This window comes from Branchiostoma floridae, chromosome 16 (assembly GCF_000003815.2).
Source record: "Branchiostoma floridae strain S238N-H82 chromosome 16, Bfl_VNyyK, whole genome shotgun sequence".
In the NCBI taxonomy this organism is placed as follows: domain Eukaryota; kingdom Metazoa; phylum Chordata; class Leptocardii; order Amphioxiformes; family Branchiostomatidae; genus Branchiostoma; species Branchiostoma floridae.
The window spans coordinates 5,922,840-5,947,656 of NC_049994.1; the positions used below are offsets into that span (position 1 = coordinate 5,922,840).

A 24,817-nucleotide genomic window follows, 5' to 3' on the forward strand; every position below is an offset into this window, starting at 1 on the left:
CAAATCCAAGGAGGGGCGCTCCAAGTTCTCTTGCCTGAAGAACTGCAAACTTTTCCGCCCACCTACTTCCGGGTATATCCCATCATCCCGGGGGTTTTAAACCGCAACAAAACAAATCAGATCAATATAAGTTTTAATCTTTCTATAAAACGTTATGTAACGCTAAAGATTCTACAAATGATACTGCACAAAATTATGTTTTTAAACAATCTTTTATGTTTTTAAAACGTAACGGGATTTCGTTCGTCACTATGAATTCATTAATTTATAACGTTAGATAGTTTGCGTTCTTTCGCCGTCATTTCAGGGAGACGACGAAATGGCTGCTTCGTACAATTTCAAGAAGATCACGGTGGTTCCGTCGGCTACGGTGGGTACAATTTAAAGAATTTTGAGACCAATTTCTCTTCAAGGACGTATTTAGTCCCCAACTTTGTATTGTGTCGTTAAGAATGATTCTTTACCAGTAGAATATCGTTCAGAAGAGTCCCCATATATTCACACGTGTGCGCACGTGCCGATGTGCCCCCCTCCCACAGATAGGGTTTGGAAAAAAATCTGAACGTATTTCGCTGGTATTTCGTAGGATTTTTATGCGAAAGTGAAGAGAAAATATTCATCGAATTACTCATAACCTGATAGTGGATCAGTCTAGACCGAGTAGTATTTTTGTCGGAGCTTTCGTCGAAAAATTCGGTAGGAAAATAAGCTATCCAGTTTCATGCTTGAGCTTAATTTTTTTCTGAAGGCTCAAGAGAATTTGTTAGCGCTTTGCACTCGTTTCATAGATTGCTTTGCCCACATAACGATTCTAGGAGCAGTGTCTCTCCCTCTCTCACTCACAAATGGCTATTTTCTTTCTAGTCGTGCTGTTTCCGATTAATCATTTAATGGATAATTTACTGTAATTGTAAATTCAAAAACGCGGTGGTTTAATGTTACCAGTTTTCACTGTGGTCGCTTCACCGCAAACTTAAAACCACCGCAAATGTTTTCCATGGCAGTAAGAGACTACAGTGCATGGTGCTACCACGAACTTAAAACCACCGCGAAAAGTCCTTTTTCCTGCTATTGCAAAATTAATTCCCAGCGAACTTAGTTATAAATGTATTTTAATTTACAGTAACTTAAGGAGTTCATGCTATATCATGTTTTTCATACCTTGTAACTATTTTAGGATTTTGTGGACATAGTCCTGTCCAAGACTCAGCGAAAGACGCCGACAGTCATCCACAAGCAGTATGCCATCGCTCGGATTCGCCAGTTCTACATGCGCAAAGTCCGCTACACGCAGCAGAACTATCACGACAAACTCTCCCAGATCCTGGATGACTTTCCCAAGCTTGAGGTATGTTGTAACATGACACACTCCTGAATTTTTCACTGATAAATCAAACCAATTGAACATGGTGGATTTGTGCAAAAATGTTAACTCATATAATGTCTAAGGAACTGTTGGTGGTTTCTAAAGGATGCAAGCTACATATGTCTTTCCGTGTACACTTTTGCAACAATATCATTTTCTAAAGAGTAGGGGTGGGTATCAGTACAGCAAGTTCAGGTACATGTTGAGGTTCAGATCCAGAGGATCAGGTCCAGGTCCGGACCTGAACCTGGGACCTGATGGTCTGTGAAAACTTGCGACCTCAACACCGGGTGGTAGCGACTGTGCTAGACACGCCGTCGTCTTTGGCGTGTGTCCATGGGCAGTGAACATTTTTGGGCAGACTGAAAGTGGTCGTATTGAGACCAAGTTTGACTGTGGAAATTAGGTAGAAATGAACTATAAACTCTACTCTACTTTGCTCTTGTTATCTTTTTGGACCAGTACACCCCCAAATGTGTGAAAGCCTGCCAATATAATCTGTTCATTTCCCAGTCAGTCACCTTTGATATCCTGTCTACAGTGTAAACCTGTCCACATAGACAAGATTTTATCAGTCCCTAATTATGAATGGAATGCTTGGGCAGGTTTGACTATATTCTGTTTCTGTTTGATAGATGCAAGAAAGAAAATCCTCTTAACCGAGTTGTTGTACATTGTTTGCAGGATATCCACCCGTTCTATGCAGACCTGATGAACGTGCTGTATGACAAGGATCACTACAAACTGGCCCTGGGACAGATCAACATGGCCAGGCATCTCATAGACAAGTCAGTACTCATAGTTCAGCTTCAAAATTTCAGCTTTGCGACAGTAAAGCTTGTTAAAAGGGCCTTGTAAAAACTTATTAAACTAACTAAAAATGGGAAGTTTATGTGGGGTTTGATTTTGCAGTAGGGACAAAAAAATCAAACATAAAGGTAGATGGACTGAAAATTGAACAAAACAGAAGACAGAACAAATGCTTTGGCAGTCACAGAAAAAAATGTAAAGATAACATTATTAACACCACCATGAACAATTTCACGGCAGTTGTCAAAGCGTAGAAAAATAGGTTCAAAAGAACATTATCAGGTTATTGACTAAAAAGTACCATGATTAATATTCTCTATTATGCCATCAAATGATCAATAGAGTCATGTAATACTATATCTCACCATCTTTCCATCCATTCCCAGTGTTGCCAAAGACTATGTGCGACTCCTGAAGTACGGAGACTCCCTGTACCGGTGTAAGACCCTGAAGCGTGCTGCCCTGGGGAGGATGTGTACTGTCATGAAGAGGCAGAAACAGAGTCTGGAGTATCTAGAACAAGGTTGGCCATTGCCTTAGACACTTGGTGACATTCACTTTATGTCCTAGATAAATATTGACAAATATTATGCAGTAAGATAGTTTCCAAAAGTTATGATACAGTATCATCAAAAATCTGGAATGGAAAAACTGATCTGAAGAAAAAAACGGTTTGCATATTTAAATTTGCCTGTAGCCAGTGTTACACAATCTCTCACTGTCAGGCTGATTGCACCCTCTTCCTGACCACTGAAAGGATTGCTACAAGAGTGTTTTAGGCTAATGTTTATTGGTTTTCAATTCTAGAGTATTATTGCTACAATACAGCAAATCAGTTGTTTATGAAGTATGACGTTTACTGTCTTTGGTCTTACAGTGCGTCAGCATTTGTCCCGTCTTCCCACAATTGACCCCAACACCAGGACTCTCCTCATCTGTGGGTAAGTCTAGGTTTAAAAAATTATCTGTATCTGCAGTAATCAATGATCAAGCTTTTAGCTAATAATAAAGTATTTATTATACAGGGTCCAAATTTCTTAGTGACTGAGATTCACCATGCGGCGAGCACTACAGGTGCATGGTGGGGGGTGGGCAGGGGGCAGGGGGCATCAACCCTCCATGGTTTGGAGTTTTAGAGAATTAAGTATCCTGAGGGGTAAATTACTGTGGCATCCCTGGTCAATCAGTATTTCATGCTTGTCAGAGGATTTGCCCTCAGTGTCTGGGCCTCATTAGAGCATCTGGTGCGTCCAATTTCCTACTATTTTTAGAACAGTGTGTCCAATTGACACCTGGACACTGGACGCATGCCTGGCTAAAAGCCTGTTGATGATTCTTATCATTATTTTAGTCCTTGTGAAGTTGTCTTTAAGTTTGCAATATCATTAACATTCTACCATTTGTGTATTGTAGTTTCCCCAACGTTGGGAAGTCGAGTTTCATTAACACCATCACCAGGGCAGATGTGGAGGTCCAGCCGTACGCTTTCACCACCAAGTCTCTGTATGTGGGACACACCGACTACAGGTACCTCCGCTGGCAGGTAGGTCTGGTTTGTTTGTTTGTTTTGTTAAGATCTCATTTAGTGTTACATGAATTTAACACTATTCTTCCTGGAGTTGCCATACATTAAGTACATTTAAATGCAATGTAAAGACTTGTATATTTGGTTGTCACAGATTTTAACAGAATCAGAAGTCTTCAGGGCTTCGGCACACAATCAGCTTTTTCAGTTTTTGTCATACAGAAAAATTAAATCTTTGCATATCGATAACAGCCTTTGAAACAGTTGCCAGAGTCTAAAGCTGGCCCTAATGCCCTCTTTCCACTAGATTTTGTTCGGTAAGCAACCATACAGGGACCAAAATTGGATTATTGCAACCCTTGATTTCGTGATTGAAATATGCAAGATGTAAAATTATGATCTAAAAGGCAGCTAATGTAAAAAGATTCTTTCTTTATCTGAGAAATTCATTGAACAATCTGTCACAACTATCATTCTATGGTGATTGAGTAACCACAGCTCAATCATAGCTGCTAGTAGAGATTTGGTATGATTAGTTTTCAGATTTTTGGAGCTTGTGTTTGGTAAGTTTTTGAGTTGCTTGAATGATTACATCTCAGTACCAACCGCGCTTGGTCTGAATTGACATTTATTAACATGATGTCAACTGGTCTGGATGACAAGCAACTGTGTTATCATTGTGTCCTTGAATGGAAAGAAATGATTTCAAAAGAACTTTGCGGAGTTAATAATAATGTAACTCTATAACCTCATTGTCTCCTATAGTTGAACACATGACTGGACCGCATAGATTATAAGATCTTTCCATTTTCTCAAATGTGAAATGTCAAAATGAAACTGTTCTGTCCATCTGTTGCCTAGGTGATCGACACCCCAGGAATCCTGGACCACTCCCTGGAGGAGAGGAACACTATAGAGATGCAGGCCATCACTGCACTGGCACATCTCAGGGCTGCTGTACTGTATGTCATGGACATCTCTGAACAATGTGGGCACAACCTGCACCAACAGGTAACACACCTGGAAATAATGGATTCTTCCGTAACACCCCCAGAATAATGGATTCTTCCAGACATTTACCAATGCGGTGGACCACTGGATGCAGTATTGGGTTGCAGGTTTTTTTTTATAGATGGTCAATTATGTATTTATATGTTACAAATATATGTGAACAATGTGGACACATCTTGCACCAATAGGTAACGCCCCTAGAAATAATGGATTCTTCCGGACATATACAAGCGGGGTGTACCACTGGCTGTAGCATTGGGTTAAAGTGCTTTATGTAGATGTTGGGGAGGAATGTAGTACAGGAGTGTAGGGTTTATACAGATGGTAAATAATGTGCCCAATGTATTATGGACATATCTGAATGATTTTGGCATAGTCTGACCAACAAATAACACCCCTAGAACTAATGGACTTTTCCTGATATTTACCAGTGGAATGTACCACTGGCTGTATTGTAGGGGTGCAGGGTTTACTCAGATGGTACCACTTGGATGCACCACTGACTAATTGTGTGGGCAGTGGGTTTTGTATAGTAAACCAGCATTTTATTGAGTCTAATATAGTTTTGAAATTAGGGAACATTAACAATAAATGGTGCTGTGATGTTACAATATCATGTTCAGACATTTGTTTGATGACAAATGGGAGATAAACTGAGCATCATCTCTATCAAAAGCTACTAGTAACTACTCTAAACCCTTTCCACATGATTTCTGAAGACCCACAGAATAACTGTTTCTATCTTTGCTGCAGGTGGAACTTTTTAACAACATCAAACCACTGTTTGCCAACAAGGTAAATATTATCTAGCACTGTTTCCTCTGTGAAAAAAATACAAATTTGATGTATGAATTTGGGTTTGTGCTTTCACATGATTTGTTTTTGTAAAAATGGAAAACAAATGATTTGCTTTTGCACTTGCAGCCTCTGATGATCGTTACCAACAAGATCGATGTCATCAGACGAGAGGAGCTCAGCGAAGAGAATGAGGTGTGACACATAGTCTAACATTCTCAGACATTTCTTCTGTTGTTCTTTGTGAACATTCCTAACACAAATCAAGGCGAGGTGCTGTGATGTAAAATAACCATGTCTGAACTTTCTGCTGACAAATGGGAGATAAACTGAGCACCACATTTAATTTTTATGTGCCCAAAATAAGCATATTTTTTTTAATTTGTAGCATCTTTAGTGCATAGTAATTTTTTCCTAGGGTTGGACTATTTCACTAGTCCCGGGCAAATGAAAGTGCCAATTGGGCAAGTGCATGTCCTTCCCAACTTGACCACAAATAGCCAGTTTTCCATGAGTGAAATTTTGTTGTCCAAAAATGCACTTCATACATTTCTTCACAGTGATGGCATCGAGCATTGGTCATCACAGAAAAATTAAGAGCCAAGAATTCCACTGCTGGAAGTGAAAATACCTAGAAATGTGTCATTTGAATTTTGGACAAGTGAAAACTTGGTTCGGGCAAGTAGATTTTTTATACACTTGCCAGATAGTAGAATTGAATTTAGAAAACTTGTCCTACCCTGTTTCTCTCCACTGATCTTTGGAAGCATAGAACCACCCAATATCAATATTTTTTGTATTCTCAAACAAAAAGTAGCTGTCAACAAGTTTTGAAATGTTGTGTTTAATGTTTGTGTTTTTAGGCCCTCCTGGCAGACTTGGAGAAGGAAGGCATCCCTATAGTTCCCATGAGCACTCTGTCTGGGGAAGGGGTCATGGAGGTCAAGAACAAGGTAATATTATGGGATAGATGAGGACTAAGTAGAATGTGTACTATGAAGCTTTCTCAGAATGTGTTCTAATGTAAAGCCTGGTCTTTTGTATTCTGTACAGGCAGAGTTTTTACAGTTTTTGCTTGAATGATTACATCTCAGTACCAACCGCGCTTGGTCTGAATTGACATTTATTAACATGATGTCAACTGGTCTGGATGACAAGCAATGGAAACTAGTTTTGCACTTGAGTTTAAGTACATAGAAAAATTGTTAAGAAAATTGTAAAGAAAGTTGTAATGTACCAAGTCTTCTTCAGGTCACCCAGTTTGTATAGAAGCACTCAGAGTGGTATTTCTCTTTCTTAAGCTTACTATAATAACGACCATCTTTTCCTTGATTTGATTATATGGATGACATCCGCACGCACCTTAATTTGGGCCCTTTTCAAAAATAAAAAATAACTTTCAACCATACTATAAATCATACAAAACAAAACAAAAAATTTGCTAAGATATGCCATAGAATGCCATTTAAAAATATCGGTTAACTTTTGATAATGTCATAGAATGGCAAGGTCAATTCCAAGGTCATCAAAGAAGATGTGAACGAAAAATATGAAGAATCTACTGTTCTCTGTACCATATTTGGTATGTTTAGTCATCTGTTCAACTTTCCTGGCCACTTATATTTCATAATGAAGGCAGCTTTTATAATGACGCTACAACTTGCACGGTTGGACAAGTCTACTAGTCCTATTGTCTGAAGTGCATGATCTACCCCACTTGCCCGATTGGGCAAGTAAGATTTTTTTTCCATTGAGTGAGATTTGGATATACTCCTTACCTTTTAAAGTCATGACATCATGCATTGGTCAACATGGTCATACGTGCCTGCGAAGCTGGTGTGTTACGCCGAAGGGCGGTTATACCGGCTATATAGATACAGATACAGATACAGATGGAAAAATAGGGGCAATGATAAGAATTCCATTGCTGGAAATGACAATGATATAAAAGTGGCATTTGAATTTTGGGCTAGTGAAAAATTGGTTTGGGCAAGTAAATTTTTTATGTACTTGCCCGATAGGATGTGAATTTAGAAAACTTGTCCGACCAAAACTTGGTTTTTGCTCAGAAAGACATTTTCCCACCCCAGGCCTGTGACCAGCTGCTTGCCTACAGAGTGGAGAACAAGATGAGAAGTAAGAAGGTGAACTCTGTCCTGAACCGCCTGCACCTGTCAGTACCGCAGCAGAGAGACGAGAAAGTGCGCCCGCCCTGTATCCCCGAGGCCGTCCTACAGCGCAAGGCTGCCATGGATACCGACAAACCCAAGAAGAAAACGGTACGCTTTTCTACGTTCATTCATCCCAATGACTGGATGCATAGTGTTTGGACCGCTTTATTCATGTGAAATGGTTCTTACAAACAGAAGTGTTTTTACAGTTTGAAACAATCTATCTACCACTTAAAAATCACGACCACAGCATGTCCAGAACATGAGATATCAAAAATGGAAGTTTCGCTGAAGTACCTTAGCAAGCCGCTAGGGGGCCCGTTATCGAATTTGACGTTCGTTTTCCCGACCCCTACCCACCTACCAAATATCATCAGGATCCATCCACGGCTTGTCGAGTTATACTGTTTATAGACGGACGCACGCACGCACGCACACGTCCAAAACATAACCTTAGCTTTTCTGGTGAAAGTAATAACGACTGCACAAGAGAATACTGCTATGATGTAAACAGACGATTGTGTCTGAATACCATTGAAGACACTTTGGGAGATAAGCTGAGCAATTTTTTCTCTTGTTGTTTTGAGGGAAAAACTTGCCCAGTCATAGGTGAGTTTAAGGTCCTAAATATTCACACATTTTTCTCCCACTGCCTATTTTTCAGGAAAGAGACCTGGAACTGGAGTTGGAAGAAGACTATGTCTTTGATATGAAGAGTAAGTTTCCCTATTATGTAAACAATAATTGTATTAACAAGGAATGAACTAGAGAGCACTAAGGTTAGCTATACATTTGTATGCAGACCCAGTTTCAGTGAAATTTTTTTCATTGATCTGTACCTGTTCTTTCATCAATCTCCTATCTGTCTCTCTGATCCAAGAAAATGTGTTTCTTTGTCTTGGTGTGTGTCTGTAGTTATGGGAATGTTGTAGAGTGACAGGATGTGAGGCAGAAGATAGTGTAACCAAGGACTTGCAAGTTGACTTGGCCTGGGTCCAAAGTTGTTCCCCTACAAGCTGGCAGGAAGTGACTTCCTGTCTTCAATAATTATTTGTTTTGTTATTGGATAGTACATCATACATGTACCATGTACATGCATATTGGAAAAATGCAGCACTTAGGAAATTGACAAAATATCATTACCAAAACATATTTTTTTCCTTGAGTTTGAATTTTTTTTTTTTTAATGTTTCCAGAACGCTATGATCTCAAGAACGCAGAAGATAAATATGACCCCATCCCTGAGTTGTGGGAAGGGAAGAACGTTGCTGACTACATCGATGCTGACATCATGAAGGTGTGTATCTTAACGCTTGTTCACCGTTATTCATGGGGTAACCTTTATCCGTTGTATCCAACACCAGGGTATTTTGGGATATCAAGTCGATGGACAGAGGTCTCAAACTGCATTATATTGGAAAAAAAAGCAATTTGAAACCACTGTCCATAAACAGTGATATCCCTAAATATCCTCTTCTTACTAATAGGTACAATGGATATAGGTTACCCCACGAATAAAGGTGAACTAGTGTTGCACAGATTTGTAGATTGAAAATGAAATTAAACTAAGCTTGCTGTAGTTTCTGTAATGAATTTCACTTCTGTTTGCATTCTGTAAAATGTTTTTGCTTGAATGATTACATCTCAGTACCAACCGCGCTTGGTCTGAATTGACATTTATTAACATGATGTCAACTGGTCTGGATGACAAGCAATGAAAACTAGTGTAGATGCAGTTAACCAGTAGCCATCTTACCTTGTTTAAATGTAGATGTTAGATATGAGAGACACAGATTTATCAAAAGTATGAGATGTTGATCCTGATGTTTGTATGATTGTTTGTGTCCATAGAAACTGGAAGATCTTGAGAAGGAAGAGGAGATGAGAGAGGCAGCGGGAGAATATGACTCTGATATGGTCTGTACATATTACAAAAATACTCACTACAATAACAGCTACTACGGGTGGGTACTGTTACAGAAAATTCAGGTACAGGTCCAGAGGATCAGGCCCAGACTTGAACCAGGACCTGATTGTCTGAGAAAAGTTTGGCGATTCTCAAATTCAAAACAATGGTCCATTTGGTAAAAAGGAATCTGTTTTGTGGAGTACCCGACTTCCACTGGCGTTTTAGAATCCTATCTTGAGTTCATGTAAACAATGTGAAGTTTGACTGTAGCAACTTTTTATAAATGACTATAATAGAAGTATAAACTCTGCTCTTGTCATTTTATTTGACCGACAAGCCCCAAAATGTGTGAATGCCTTCTGATGTAATCTGTTAATTTTCAAACCAGTTTACTGATTTTTTCAGGTCCATTTTTTTCGGATGGTCTAACACGAAAAAAACATTTTTGTACATTATACTGGAACTGGTACCCACCCCCAAGAGCAACATATTTGTTTATACACAATGTATATAGTTCTTCAATAAATGTTTAGTTTGCCTTGCCATTAAACCCATAAGTTTTACTTCTTCAATATGTTGTTCCTTTGATCAATTTCAATGCATCTTGTGTTGAAAAGTTCCATTGTAGTTTGCAAACCTTTACTACACAACAAAACTCAAATGTGTAAGACAGTTTATTTGTACTAGTATGCAGTTATCAGATGGAGATTGATGTTGTTTTTACAGTCAGATGAAGATGAAGAGACGAGAGAGATCAGGAGCATGGCAGCCAAGTAAGTTCAACATTTTAGACCTTATTGGTTGTTTGTGAGTTCTATTCCCAACCTTTAGTCCATGTTGATTTGATTACATGGATGACATCATTATGTGCACCAACTTTGGGCTGTTTTCGAAACAAAGTTTTCAGCCACACTGTTAATCGTGCAAAGCACACTCATGACATACTGGTGTTGGTTTTTTCTCTCTAATGATTGGCATACTTTTGTCTTGTTAGAATTCGTAAGAAGAAGAAGCTGATCAAGATGGAGTCAGATGTACGCAGGAAGGTGCAGAAACCAACTCTGCCCAGGGTGGCCAGGAAGGTGAGATTTGTTAATCTGTTGTGGGAAAATCTGTATCAGTGAGTTTACAACAATATTCTTCAGAAAGATTTCATTTCAAAGGACGCTAGACAAGTACATTTTTGTAGATTATTATGCAACCATAAGATTTTCTAATGAAACCTAAAAATTATTGAAGGCTTGGTTAGGAGCAAAGATTTGAGGAAGGAATATTGTAGTAATACATGGTATAATGTGTTTTCCCATGTCCAGGACTACAATGCAAGTGAGTTCAAGTCACAGATGGAAGAACTAGGGGTGGACATGGCAGACAAGGACAATGTGAGTGTACAGTTTTCTTCAACAATTGTTTTTTAAAGTTCCCTATTTTAAGTAGCTTGGAAAGTAGTTTGCTCCAGCATTTTTGTTGTTGAATGTCCATCGCACTGATGACTTCAATGGCATCTCAGGTTTAATGTTCCAGCATTTATTATGCACCATATACTGTAGCTTCTTACTCTGACATTTATCATACACTGTTGTCGCCTTTCTGCTGTTCCATTTGGGATCCTTGGCCCTGTTAACGTCTGGAATTGTCCAAATTTTGGACGAGGGCGCTGATCAGTCCCTACACATGAGCGAATTAAGGCATGGGTTCAAGCACTTGTTCGAATAGGTGTTTCAACACCCGAAAAGTCAGCTTGCAGGAGGGTCTGTTGTCATTGATCAAGCGCTCTAGAACCCATAATTCCTTAATTTGCTCATTTACTGACGTTAGCACCAAAAGGTTTGAATGTGCAGGTCTCCAGATGGGTAGCAGAAGTGAATACAGTAGAGAACTACTACCTGGATAGTACCCAGGCTATATTTTGAGTAGTCTAAAGTGAAAAATCTTTTACTTTTATATCAGCCTGATTTATTCTGTTCATCGGTAGGATTTTCAAATAATAATGTGACTTCTGGACACATCATAATCATGGTATTATGTATCTTAAACTTTAGGCCCACTTCAAGCGAGCCCGCAGTAAGACTCCCACAGGCTTGAAGAGGAAACGTGAAGCCTCAACGGAGGCTGGGAGCCGGGCTAGGAGCAGGAGCGTTCCTGCTGGGAAGGTACCCAGAGACCAGTCTGGAATCAGGGATCCACAGGTGAGGAGATACCTTCTACCTACCTACCTGCCTAGTCCCTTGACCCCTGGTCATTGGGGGACAAGCTAGCCATGAAGATAGAGACACCAAGGACAGGACCAGTATGTCTGGTGTAAGGGAGCATAGATGGTTACTGAAGGTACAGTAGCACCAAGGACAGGACCAGTATGTCTTGTTTAAGGTATCTCGGTTGGCTAAATTGGCATTTTGACCTTCCAGCGTTTTCTTATTAATGAATTAAGAAAGAATGGAGCCGTAACGAATGTTGATTGATGGGCATTTAAGAATTCTAAATCTGATTTTTTGGGGGCCAAATTGATGACGTCATCATTTTTATTGCCTCTGATATTATTTTTTTCAATGACAAAATACAGCACTTTGGTACATACCACTGTAATGAAACTTCGTTTTTCGTTGCATAATGATGAAAGCTACAAACTCACGGTTGCGCAAACTGATATCTACTAATGGTTACTGATGGTACAGTAGCATCAAGGACATGACAGGACAAGTATGTATGGTGTAAGGGAGCATTAGATGGTTACTGAAGGAACAGTAGTACCAAGGACAGGACCAGTATGTATGGTGTAAGGGAGCATTAGATGGTTACTGATGGTACAGTAGCACCAAGGACAGGACCAGTATGTATGGTGTAAGGGAGCATTAGATGGTTACTGAAGGAACAGTAGCACCAAGGACAGGACCAGTATGTATGGTGTAAGGGAGCATTAGATGGTTACTGAAGGAACAGTAGCACCAAGGACAGGACCAGTATGCCTGGTGTAAGGATGTAATAGATGATTACTGAAGGTACAGTAGCACCAAGGACAGGACAAGTATATGGTGTAAGGGAACATTAGATGATTACTGAAGGAACAGTACTAGCACCAAGGATAGGACCAGTATGTATGGTGTAAGGGAACATTAGATGAATACTGAAGGAACAGTAGCACCAAGGATAGGACCAGTATGTATGGTGTAAGGGAGCATTAGATGATTAATGAAGGAACAGTAGCACCAAGGACAGGACCAGTATGTGTGGTGTAAGGGTGCATTAGATGGTTACTGAAGGAACAGTAGCACCAAGGACAGGACCAGTATGTATGGTGTAAGGGAGTATAGATGATTACTGAAGGTACAGTAGCACCAAGGACAGGACCAGTATGTATGGTGTAAGGGTACATTAGATGATTACTGAAGGAACAGTAGCACCAAGGACAGGACCAGTATGTATGGTGTATTGGGCATAGATGGTTACTGAAGGAACAGTAACACAGGGACAGGACCAGTATGTCGGGTGTAAGGGTGTAATAGATGATTAGTGAAGGAACAGTAGCACCAAGGACAGGATCAGTATGTATGGTGTACTGGGGCATAGATGGTTAGTGATGCTAACAGTAGCACCAAGGACAGGACCAGTGTGTAATGTGTAAGGGGGCATAGATGGTTACTGATGGAACAGTAGCACCAAGGACAGGACCAGTGTGTAATGTGTAAGGGGGCATAGATGGTTACTGATGGAACAGTAGCACCAAGGACAGGACCAGTATGTATGGTGTAAGGGAGTATAGATGATTACTGAAGGTACAGTAGCACCAAGGACAGGACCAGTGTGTATGGTGTAAGGGAGCATAGATGATTACTGAAGGTACAGTAGCACCAAGGACAGGACCAGTATGTATGGTGTAAGGGTACATTAGATGATTACTGAAGGAACAGTAGCACCAAGGACAGGACCAGTATGTATGGTGTATTGGGCATAGATGGTTACTGAAGGAACAGTAACACAGGGACAGGACCAGTATGTCGGGTGTAAGGGTGTAATAGATGATTACTGAAGGAACAGTAGCACCAAGGACAGGACCAGTATGTATGGTGTATGGGAGCATTAGATGGTTACTGAAGGACAGTTGCACCAAGGACGGGTCCAGTATGTATGGTGTCAATGTGCATTAGATGGTTACTGATGATACAGTAGCACCAAGGACAGGACCAGTATGTATGGTGTAAGGAAGCATTAGAATGTTACTGAAGGTACAATTTTTTTGCAATTAAAATTATTCTTTCCAATGCTAATCTAAAGGACTTCTCTTTATGCCTTCTAGACTCAACAGAAGGTCAAGGTGATCGCTAAGAACGCCCAGAAGAAGATGAACCAGTTTGGGAAGGCTGGCGAGTCCGACCGGTTCATCGGAACCAAGATGCCCAAACATCTGTTTGCCGGGAAAAGGAAGCAGGGCAAGACACAGAGGAGATAATAACATCATGAACCCTACACAGGCTTTTAGCCAGGCATGCGTCCAGGCATCATTTGGACATGATTTTCTTATAATAAGATATTGGACGCCCTTACACTGAGGAGCAAATCCTTTGAAAAGCATGAAATACTGATTGACCAGGAATGCCACAAGGACATTTTTGGTCAATCTTCTACTGTGACCTGTTTCACAGTAATTTTGCCCCTTAGGATATCTTAGAATGCACCATTTAACTTGAAATTCTCAAAAACTCTGCACTATGGAAGGTGGATGCCTTCAGACCCTACAATACTGGTGCCTATATCACTTACTGTGACTCACTAAGAAATTTGAACTCCCCATAATAGAATCTTAGCTAAAAGCCTGACTCTACATGTACATGGATCTCAAAGATACTGGACAGACTCTGCATTTGAGATGGAGAATATACAGAGTATGTTAAAAAGATTCAAGAATCTTCATACTGTAATTTTGAGAATGTAAAAATGAAGACATTTTGGTTTGAGTTGAAGAAAATGAGTCCATTGTTTTGGATATTTTCATAATGTTCTTCATAATAATACCAATATCAACCTATAATTTATAACTTGAGCTTTGAACCAAGAGGAAACTAAGACTGACAGAATTGTGTCTTATTTGTTAAGTTTGGTATTAAAAGAAAAAGAAGAGAAAATTGCAGAGTAAAAATTTCCTGTTAAAATCTGTTTACATCTTGAGAAGGGTAACATTAGTGAAAGTCATTATTAAACTTTACTAATGACAGCCATAATGTTGACCTACAAATACATACTACCATTTAGAAAAGATATTTTGTGCTTATATAACTTAATATAATGCAAAATGTGTCTAAAGATGTTCTAAGAAATAAGGCTTGAATGCACATGTACATGTCATAATGGACTAGATAGGATTGCTATAACCCATGAAATATCAAGAAGAACGTACATTGTTCTCAATATGCACAATATAGACTTAAGCATGGATTATATACTAACAAAAAGTTGTGATGGCCTTGTATAAAATGATTTTCCCTGTTTTTGTCTGTCAGGGATTGTGACAGTGGTGCCATGCACCATTGATAGCTGTTGTTGGCATTATGGTAGCATCCTAAATAAAAAGTATTAGTATTTACATGTACCTTTGCAAGTTTGGATCTTTCTTTATAATGTTAACATCCAATCAGCAGAAGAAAAAGGACCAGAGTAATAAACACAAGCAGTGTTTAATCTTCTCACATTGTGTCATACATTACAGTACAATATAGACTATACATGTAAATAAGTAATACATACATTTTATACAATTATCTATTTGAACTGCAACCTGTACCCATGCAAATTCCAATACTCTTACCGGGTACTGTATGTAGTTTTCTTTGCCTTTTTCTCCTTTCATCATGCATTAATGTCTTCTATTAATATCCGTGCTATACATGTACATTGTATTAGCAAACTGAGGAACAGTGTTTCAGACAAAGATTCCTGGTGTGCGTAGTTTGGAGATGAAACATTAACATCACTCGTAAATTCATACACATGGACTGTATTTCACAATCAATTTGGGTGCGTCGGACAGAAAGTATGTGATTTAGGCTAAAGCTAAAGTTGCCATACATCACGTGTAGGCTCGGCATCCATCTAAATTTGAAAGCCCTGGGGTCACACATTTAGGTCACTATAGCAGGGGCTAGTCCACTGGTAGTGAAGTGTGTTTAGCTTCCTTACCCTTCCTCTTATTAGTAGAGAAAGAAGTATGTACCATTTTACCATTTTTAGAGTCTTTGGTATGACCCGGCTACAGCATCCAGTCTTCCTTGCTGGTCTCCCATCCAAGTACTGTCCGCACCACACGTTGCTTAACTTCCGAGATGGAGGGATTGGGTGTGTCAATGCGCCACTGCCGTAGCACTAAAGCTACCTAAAGCTAATAGTTGCCAAATCCTTCATCATTTTTCTGCATGTCTGAAAGATAGTAACTTTAATCTTCCTGAGTATGCAGGTGTTTAATGCTAACTTTGGAGGTGACACAGACACTAGTAGTGGAGAAGGGGATACTGTCCACCACAGACTCCCAGCGCTGGTTCCTGCGGTCGTACCTGGGAATACAAATCACACGTTTGCTTGAACCTTTTTTTAGTCATGAAAGGTCAAATTGGCCTGAAGGCCACAATTCATAAAGCTCATGAGGGAGTTAAGCGTCCTCTGTTCTGACACCCTATGCTCTCCATAACCCTAATACAGTAGAAGCCAGTTAATTGCACAATGGATCCCAAAGTCTGGTAGTGATGCCATCCAGCTGAATAACTTCCCTTTGTTGCACCATCCAGATAGTTGCACAAAATGTACTGGAAAATGGGGAGTGCAATTAAACAACTTCTACTGTACATGGCAGGGTTGTAGCCAGCACCCGTCCTTTGACGGAATTTTGCAGCTGGGGACAGAAATTTTTTTTGCCCATTCTGTCCTCTGAGCAAAATTTAACCCTCAAAATGAAGGAAATAGTGTTTCAGAGGGTCTTGATTTCAAAATTTTCCTTGGTACCATGCCTCCGGACCCCCCTAGGAACGCTGCGCCAAAGCCATTCAAAATCAAGGGGACGGAAAATGATTTCTAGCTCTGGCTGGCTACAACCCTGGTACATGGACAGTGTTTTGGGGGGTGGCACATATCCATATTGGAACTTAGGGATGTCCCTGAATTAAATGTATGTGGGCCTTTTATTGATCATTAGAGATATTACTGGAGAAAGGAACATACAGGAAAGGTGTATTCAAACTTGTCAATGGGTCACTAAAGATTTCACTTGCAGTACAACATAGCTGGCAGGTTTGTCCATGTAATTAACATTTAAGAAATCAGTAAAAGGTAATCAATATTTAAAGCTAAACATGTTTTTACTCACCTCCAGAGGTCATGAGCATTCCGTAGCGACCAGGTGCCCTGTGGCCTATGAACTATGACCTGACCTCCACAGGCGTACAGCTGACCCCCCAGTACTGCCAGTTTGATGGACTTCCTGTCCTGGGGGAAGTCTGGGAGGTACCGCCATCTGGGGGGCACAAAAAATGTGATTTGATGCATCTGACAAAATGGGACAATCATAATTAGGCCACAGCAAGTAAATTTAAGGATGACATCCGCACGCTCATTAATTTTCGCCTGATTTCAGAAAAAAAAACAAGAATTTTTTTCTTCTTCAGGGAAGGCCGGATAGACAAAAATGGGTAAAGGTTGTGTTGTAACCTAATCACTGACTGTAGAATTGACAATAGAGATTCTGTAGCATTGGCTGTAGTTGCAGAAGTGAAACTTGATAGATAGTTGTAAGAGTGGCATAACTATGGAAGCTATGAGTGTAGTTGCCAACATGGTTAATGATACCAGTCTACCAAACTAGTGTCACTTTAACTACACTGGTGCACTTCTTCAATACAGGAATGAATGTCTTGTTGGCTGTGATGCCATATTTTGTCACTTCAAGTCTTGTTACAATGTCTATTTTGAAAATTTGCCATCTTGTTTTTTTAACCCATCTTGTTTTTTTTCACCCTATCTCATTATTTTTGCAGTCTGCAGAGGATGTCATCCATAAAATTTACTTGCTGTGGCCTTACAACTGTTACAGATTGCATGGACATGCAAATTTGTGAATGACACTCAATATGATGTGGTCTGTTCACTTTGATGACCACCAAAAATGCCTCCGACAAAATGTATAATTCAGAATGAATAGTATATTTGATGAACATACAGCCACTACAGACTTGTCCTCACTGCCTGTCACAATTAGATGTTCAACCAATGACAACATGGCAATTAGCAGCTCGGCCAATGAGAGAGTGCATCTTGCAATCATTTGCATTTTTCTATTTTTATTCCTTTTTTGCATATCTACCTTTTGATGGAGGTGAGCAGGGCTATGTGATTGGTCTATTCATCCACTACAGCTTTTCAGACTATGCCACTCCCCACAAGGGGTATGGTGACCCACACACCTGTCCCTCCTGATGTCGTACACCTCTGCAGAACAGAGCAGCCCCTGTGGAGAGATCCCACCAACTACGTAGATTTCTTCCCCAATCACCGCTGCTCCGAACTCGCATCGCGCCGTTCCCATTGGAGCAAGCTCACTCCAGGTCTCTGACTCAGCGTCATAGGTCAAGGTCGAATCATGAACCTGAATATCAGATGGTAAAAAAAAAAAAAATTATGTAACATAAGATAGGGATCTCAAAGAATTTTGAGATGCATTATGATAGAAACACCGTACAGTTCATTAGTTTCTGCTACCAGTGTACTAGTTAAAGTTTCCCGAAGGAGAAAACATACTAGTTTTGCTGATGTGTTCTTTCTCTTTTTTCCTTCTAGCAGAAAGGGTTTACAGAAAATGCGAGGCTGTCTACCTGGGATGGCTATTACATCAGGCTACTCAGATACCCCCATTCAATCATAGCCCCAATTCTTTTCACTTGCACATACTACTTCCAGAAAAGCTGGACCCAGGTAAAGTATTGTATGTGAGTAGCTTGGCACAAGACTAGAGGGAAAACAATCTGCATTTTTGCAAAAATGTTGCCTTTCTACTACTCTTAGTACTTAGCCTACCTTCCTCTCTCCCTGTTTACAAACAAGTACTAGTGGTATCATTGGCCTAGTGATTAGGGCAATGGACACAGGGTCGAAGGTTTATGGGTTCCATTCCTTCCTGGCTGGACAATCATGTCCTTAGGAAAGCCATTTTACTCTGTAAACTTTCGTCACTCCACCCAGATGTACAATGGGTACCAGACTTCTGAGTTTATAGGTGACAGAGATAGACCAACTTCCAATACCACTCCCAAGGCATTTTAGTGGGTTGACAACCACTGCCCCTATGGCCTCAAAAATGCTTTCAAAGGTTGTGACCTTATTTCATTGTATAGAAGTTGTTTTAACTAACTTTACATCAGTTTCTATATTTGCATTTGTAGTCAGTGTCCACAGATTATATTGTCTAATGTACCACCAAACCCCCTTGGTAACACCAAATTGCATGCACATCTAACTAAATGTACATTCAATGAAATGCCTGAAAACAAGAGACTACGGATCTAATATACAGTCATGTACATAGTCATGTACCTGATCTTTTTCATCTGTCCCACCCAGAACAAAGATCCTGTCCCGAGCAGACACGACTGCATGTGAACACAGTTTGAACGGCATCGGGATCACATACTCCCAGCTGGGGAACAAACAAACATACAAGAGAGAAAAAGTTCAACGCACTATGATTATAACCATACTGAGCAATAGTAAACTGATATGTTGGTGAAATGATGCGTATTATAAAATTTTGAATAACATTGTACATTGCTATGTAGAGTAAACTCAAAGTGATAAAATACGCATACAGTGTAATATTTTTTATTGCTTGGCTGCATGCTCTTCAATGTTGTCCAGATACATTGTACAGTAAAACTGGTAGAAGTCACCACAGGGCTCTAGCCAGCGTCCGTTTTTCCGTCAATTTGCTGCGTGTGACGGAAAATTTTTTAAACCAATCCGTCAACCTTGACGAACAAAAATTCTTGGTGGAAGCTACAAGCTGCTTGGGGACGCTGTCCACGGTCGTAAAAGCCACACACTGTTTGTTTTGCTATTGTTATGATTGTTGACAATGCGTGTCGGCGCCCTTTTGCATATGATGATCTCATTAAAAACCCGTTTTTCAAGGTCTCCGTTCCGTCTTTTTAACTTGATTTTCGCAGTTTTCGCGACAATGGGAATTGGTTGACGGAAAAAAATTTCGAGCTGGCTAGAGCCCTGAGTCACCATCTCTACATATTAAAAAGGACCACCACTCCAAGGCAACCACCTTTTGATGGTCCCTTAGATAATTTTCCTATTGTCACAAGAATTCTAATGCTACTGTCTACAGTGCCCTCCTCTCCACATTCAAAAATGTACCATACATTTTATCAGTTCTCTGAGTGAGCAGGTTGGACTGTATCATGTTCTTCAAGCTATTGAACCACTACCATAAGTTTTTCATCTGCAAAAAAAAATCATTCCAATTTCTTTCACAAAGTGTGCATTCAAACTGTTCAATGATATGAAATTACAAGTAAAGCTAACACCAGACCTGTCGTTCTGTATGTTGTACGCCTCTACGGTACAGGTACACTTGGCGTAGGTGAAGTGTGCTCGTCCCCCGACAGCGTAAATCTTGCCTCCCGCACACCCCATAGAGAACATGCACCGTGCTGTGGTCATCCTGAGGGGTGCATAACGTAACATCACGTGTTAAACAGAACTATTCAGGTCTTTTAACTGACATCATATCTTTGCGTGCATTGATATCTCAATAATGGAAAAATACATGCAGGCTTAATAGTGATCCAACTGGTACGTTTTGTTGTACTAACTTGTAGCCTGGAGTCTAGCCTTGCTAGTTTAGGTCTGTTCCCTACAGTCCCTACCCCACGAACAAAACTGGGAGCATCCTCCTAACGCCCGGTCCCCAACGGCACTACCTTATGGGGCCCTGCTGTCCCAGGCCCTACCTACGGGTATTATGATTGTCGCCACAAACAAGCTGTCAACCAATCAGAGAATAGGCCTTCCTTGGGCTTGTTGTTGTCGCAAGCTGTCTCACAAAGGCCGCTGGGAAGCTATCAGCCAATCATGTTATGTATTACCATGACTTTGTTTGCTCACCATGCCAACGCCCGATCCCCAACGGCTGACTGCCCATATAAGGGCAAGCTCATTAATATTCATAAGCAAGGCACCCCTAATAACCGAATACTGTGGCTGATTTGTCAGGGTTTGATATCATAGGCTTTGCCGTGATTGTCAACCCTGAGTGTGAGGGTGAACTGGGAGCCCTTACCATCTTAACACTTGATGATGACATTGGCGGGTAGTGACCGTGGGAGTGGAGCAAAGCTCTTATCGCAAGGCTGAACATCTGGACAACCCTTAATTGCATCTAGTAATATTGTCATATGTACTCACTTGTCTATTGAGACCAAAATTCTTGTGAACTTTAAAGTTAAAAGTTGATTAATTGCTAAGATACAATAGCAAGGAGTCCTTTGCAGGAGTGCCATTGGCGTATATTTTTTGAGCACAAGTAAAGGTTCTCCCTCCGCATTACAGAACCTGGCCTATATTGAAAATTTCAAACACTCAGTGCCCTCCTCTAAAAATACACACATGCCTGTGCTTCTTAGTCTGCAAAGGAGGCTACGTCACAAGTATATTTAGTAGCTTATTATAAGTAGTAATCTTTTTCTGCTGAAAAAACCTTTTGGTTCTAAGATTCGTACATTTTTAAATGGAAAAAGGGAGAGGGTTAAATTACATTTTGTATATAAAATCTCTGGTCCATGTACCTTTTCCTCTCCATCCATGCCCCTTGCTGCGGATCGTAGACATGAAAGTCAGGCTCACACTGAGTCTGTTCCCGGCGCGACCCTCCCGTTCTCACATTCACCCCACCGGCCACGTACACTTCGTTATCGGGCGTACAAATTGCAGCATTGTTGTGACACTTCCGCCTTGTCACTTCACCACCCTCCCTGTTATGGCTCAGGTAAAACTTGTGTTGAACAGGGTTGAAGTACGTCGGTGGGTTCCGTCCGTCAATGAAAGATAACAAGTCTTCAACATACATGCCAAATCTCACTGAAGTGTTAAGTTCAATAAGACTATTATCAGTGGCTGTTTCAGCAAATGGTAAAATGTTCCACAATGATAGTTCATCATTTTGAGAGCCCTGGCCAGACCCTGGGAGGCAAGGTCCTTGTAAAACAGCAACACAATCATTGTCACAAACAGCCTCAGATTGTTCCATTTCTACTCTTTGTTTCTCCTTTTCTAACATTTTATGATGGTCTTTGACCTTCAGGATCAGCTCCTGTCCAAGGTCAGACTCCAGCACCAACTTGTCCTTGGCAATGACCTCTTCAAAGTATTCCTTAGGAACAATGGCAAGACGGACATGTTTGAGCAAATCACCAAGGTGATGACCCCTAGTAACGAGGTCATGTCTCACCCAGGTTAGGACGCTTTCATACACAGTCTCCTCCTCCTCAACATTCAAACTGTCGTCTGACAGAATGTCAATCAAACAGGAAAGAGGCATGTTCACAAACTCCGCCCCCTTACAGACTTCCGGGTAGCCATCGCAGATGCACTCTTTCGCCTTCTTGATTAAATCCTCGATGTTTAACCAGCTTCCGAACTGGAATACGCCGCAACAGTTGTTTACGGTGATGTGGGCCGACATAAACTGTACGCAGGCACCGTAAACACGAGATATACCGAGTATATTGGCGGTGACGAGCAGGTCCTGTACGTTGTCTTCTGATATGTACAGTTTGGAGGTGTACATGTACAGGATGATCATTCCCAGTGCCATGGGGTCAACATCCTGCAGGGTGATGACATCTTGTTTGCTCTCCTCAAGGTCATGTGCAAACATTGCCCTGAATGAATGAAAGATTCACAATTAAAAAGGGGCTGTACTACAACTGGTATCAGAAAAAATCAGAGCCATGATCATAATGTAGTTGTTTTGGATTGGCAACTGAGGTACATTGTATGTGTAAAAGGTAATGATGCAAATTTTTATTGAATTTACAGTCCTTGCAATTTTTCCTTCTTTTTAGATCTGAATCAATCAAGCAAATTCAAATACAGAGTAGAGGAGTTTAATGATGCTTCAGTCTTGAAACCTCACTAGGCTGATGAAGGTTGCAAGCACTGAGTACTATAAAAATTGAAGCTTAAGTAAAGGGTAACTTGAGTTTGATGCACTGACAATTACCAGGATGGACCCCTACTTTTTTCAACAAGTATGGTGGAATTCTAACAATGCTCAAGGTGTGGCTCTACTTGAACACGGAAACGTCCTATCTCAGGGAAATCCCTGTGTAAAGCTAGTACAGGTTCTCCTTTTTCCTACATATGAGCGAATTCAGGAATGGGTTCAAGCGTTTGTTCGAACAGGCGTTCCAACACCCAAAACGCCTTCCGTCTGCTTGGCGTTGGAACACCAGTATATCACCAAGTGCTCTGGAGCCCATTCCTTCATTGCATCATTTACTGACATCACCACCAAAAGATTTAAATGTGCAGGTCTCCAGATGGGTTGCAGAAGCAAACATAGTGGAAGCAAACTACTACCTGGATGGTACCCAGGCATTATGCCACACACACGCCTGTTGACCACACATCTTACAATGTACCTGAAATACGGGCTGCTGGCTGCCAGCACCACCCGATGGCAGGCGAACCTCCAGGTCTGCACACGCAGGGTGACGTCCGTGAGCATCCCATCATCCAGCAGCTGCTTCAGACCCTCCAGCAGGTCACATGACTGGTGCTGCAGCATCTCCAGGGTCCTCGTCTCCATGGTAACGGTTCAGGGCAATCTCCTTACCTGCAGAGTAAAACCAAATAAAGATGAAAGATGAGTCTGGCAAGTTCACATGTCTATTGCAAGTAAGGTTTTCTACATTGTAGTAGTAATTAGGCTTATCTGTGAAGTCCTGGAAAACTTTGGGCTACGTCGCCATACAAGTGAATCTGTGACATAACTGTTATGTCACAGATTCACTTGTATGGCGACTTAGCAGTCTGTTATGTAGACAAGCATTCACTCATATACATGTATATCCTGTTGGGGTATTGAATTAGCACACACACATATCACCTTTATCTAGATTGAATGAATGAATGAATGGATGAATGGATGGATGGATGGATAAATGGATGGATAAATGGATAGATAAATGGATAAATGGATGGATAAATGGATGGATAAATGGATGGATGGGTGGATGAATGGATGGATGGAAGGATTGGGTGGATGAATGGATGGATGGAAGGATTGGGTGGGTGGATGGGTGGGTGGATGGATGGATGGGTGGATGGATGGATGGATCGATGGATGGATGGATGGAAGGATGGGTGGGTGGATGAGTGGATGGATGGTGGATGGATGGTGGATGGAAGGATGGGTGGAAGGATGAATGGATGGATGAATGGCCTATTGAAGGTTAATGTTCTAACAAGTTAAGTACAGGCCATGGTGGTAAAGTACACAATTACAGTGGTATAACTATAAGAAATGTGATACAAATGTATATCTTATTACAACTTCTACTACCACTTTAAGTCTTAACCTAAATATACAATGACTTAAATAGATCATACTCTTCAAGTATGTACAGATTCAACTTCTTCCCGAATCCTTTAGACTGCTGTATTATAAGCTACAGTCCTACTAGTCCTAGAACAAATATTAATTTTGAGCCCCCCTCCCCGCTATAAACCATGATCAAGTGCATTTTAAAATTCGTTTTACAGCCATTATATGAATGTCGTTGTCATAGTCGTGAGTTATAATTAAAGCTTAGCTAGACAAAGCTGGAGAAACGATTCCCTTGCTCTGAACAAAACAAAAGGATACACGACAAAACATTATACGACTTCTCCCAAACTCACCGCGCCGTGTGTCCTTTAAAATACTAATCGATATATCTTCACTGTCGATGTCGATTTATGTCATACAGGCGGTATAATTCTATCCTTCACATCTTACCTGCTCATCGGCCAATGTTCAGCAGTACGTACAGCCCGCCCGACATTTGAGCTGGGCTATTTCGGGCTCAATGCAGCGGCATCACTTTATTTGGCGCGGCAACATTTTTCTCCCCACCAAAGATGCGGAAGTGAGGACATAACACCTGCAGTTTGACAAAATCTCGCAAAGTGGCGCAGCGATTGAGAAA

General features: G+C 40.7%; 2 protein-coding genes across 3 annotated transcripts; one reads left to right on the top strand and one right to left on the bottom strand.

The window, feature by feature from the left end:
* The first annotated feature begins 285 nt into the window (after positions 1-285).
* LOC118403316 (nucleolar GTP-binding protein 1-like) lies at positions 286-15,171 on the top strand. The gene is made up of 19 exons (XM_035802014.1): positions 286-370; positions 1,178-1,348; positions 2,051-2,154; positions 2,563-2,699; positions 3,054-3,117; positions 3,590-3,719; positions 4,563-4,712; positions 5,466-5,507; positions 5,637-5,702; positions 6,371-6,460; positions 7,598-7,786; positions 8,343-8,394; positions 8,875-8,975; positions 9,530-9,595; positions 10,314-10,360; positions 10,582-10,669; positions 10,901-10,969; positions 11,630-11,776; positions 13,882-15,171. The coding sequence occupies exons 1-19, from the start codon at positions 320-322 to the stop codon at positions 14,032-14,034; spliced, it is 1,917 nt and encodes a 638-aa protein (XP_035657907.1). The 5' UTR covers positions 286-319; the 3' UTR covers positions 14,035-15,171.
* Positions 15,172-15,894: 723 nt separating this feature from the next.
* Positions 15,895-24,799, bottom strand: LOC118403315 (kelch-like protein 40a). Of its 2 annotated transcripts, none has more exons than XM_035802013.1 (8): positions 24,536-24,789; positions 23,270-23,463; positions 21,413-22,507; positions 20,158-20,289; positions 19,155-19,257; positions 18,029-18,210; positions 16,936-17,082; positions 15,895-16,129 (listed from the first exon to the last, which is right to left on the bottom strand). In XM_035802013.1, exons 2-8 carry the CDS (start codon positions 23,434-23,436, stop codon positions 16,012-16,014), a joined length of 1,944 nt encoding a protein of 647 aa, XP_035657906.1. In that variant the 5' UTR covers positions 23,437-23,463; positions 24,536-24,789; the 3' UTR covers positions 15,895-16,011. The 2 variants fall into 2 exon arrangements, with proteins under 2 accessions (XP_035657906.1, XP_035657905.1); XM_035802012.1 differs by having other exon boundaries at positions 15,896-16,129; positions 24,628-24,799.
* Between the last annotated feature and the right edge of the window lie 18 nt (positions 24,800-24,817).

Excerpts from the sequence above, each read along its gene's own strand:
- LOC118403316 (XM_035802014.1), top strand. The coding sequence starts at position 320 with ATGGCTGCTTCGTACAATTTCAAGAAGATCACGGTGGTTCCGTCGGCT. Across the intron at positions 2,155-2,562 it reads GCCAGGCATCTCATAGACAA|TGTTGCCAAAGACTATGTGC; the intron begins GTCAGTACTCAT and ends ATCCATTCCCAG. Across the intron at positions 10,970-11,629 it reads ACATGGCAGACAAGGACAAT|GCCCACTTCAAGCGAGCCCG; the intron begins GTGAGTGTACAG and ends CTTAAACTTTAG.
- LOC118403315 (XM_035802013.1), bottom strand. The coding sequence starts at position 23,436 with ATGGAGACGAGGACCCTGGAGATGCTGCAGCACCAGTCATGTGACCTG. Across the intron at positions 19,258-20,157 it reads TACAACATACAGAACGACAG|CTGGGAGTATGTGATCCCGA; the intron begins GTCTGGTGTTAG and ends TTTGTTCCCCAG. Across the intron at positions 17,083-18,028 it reads TACGACATCAGGAGGGACAG|ATGGCGGTACCTCCCAGACT; the intron begins GTGTGTGGGTCA and ends TGTGCCCCCCAG.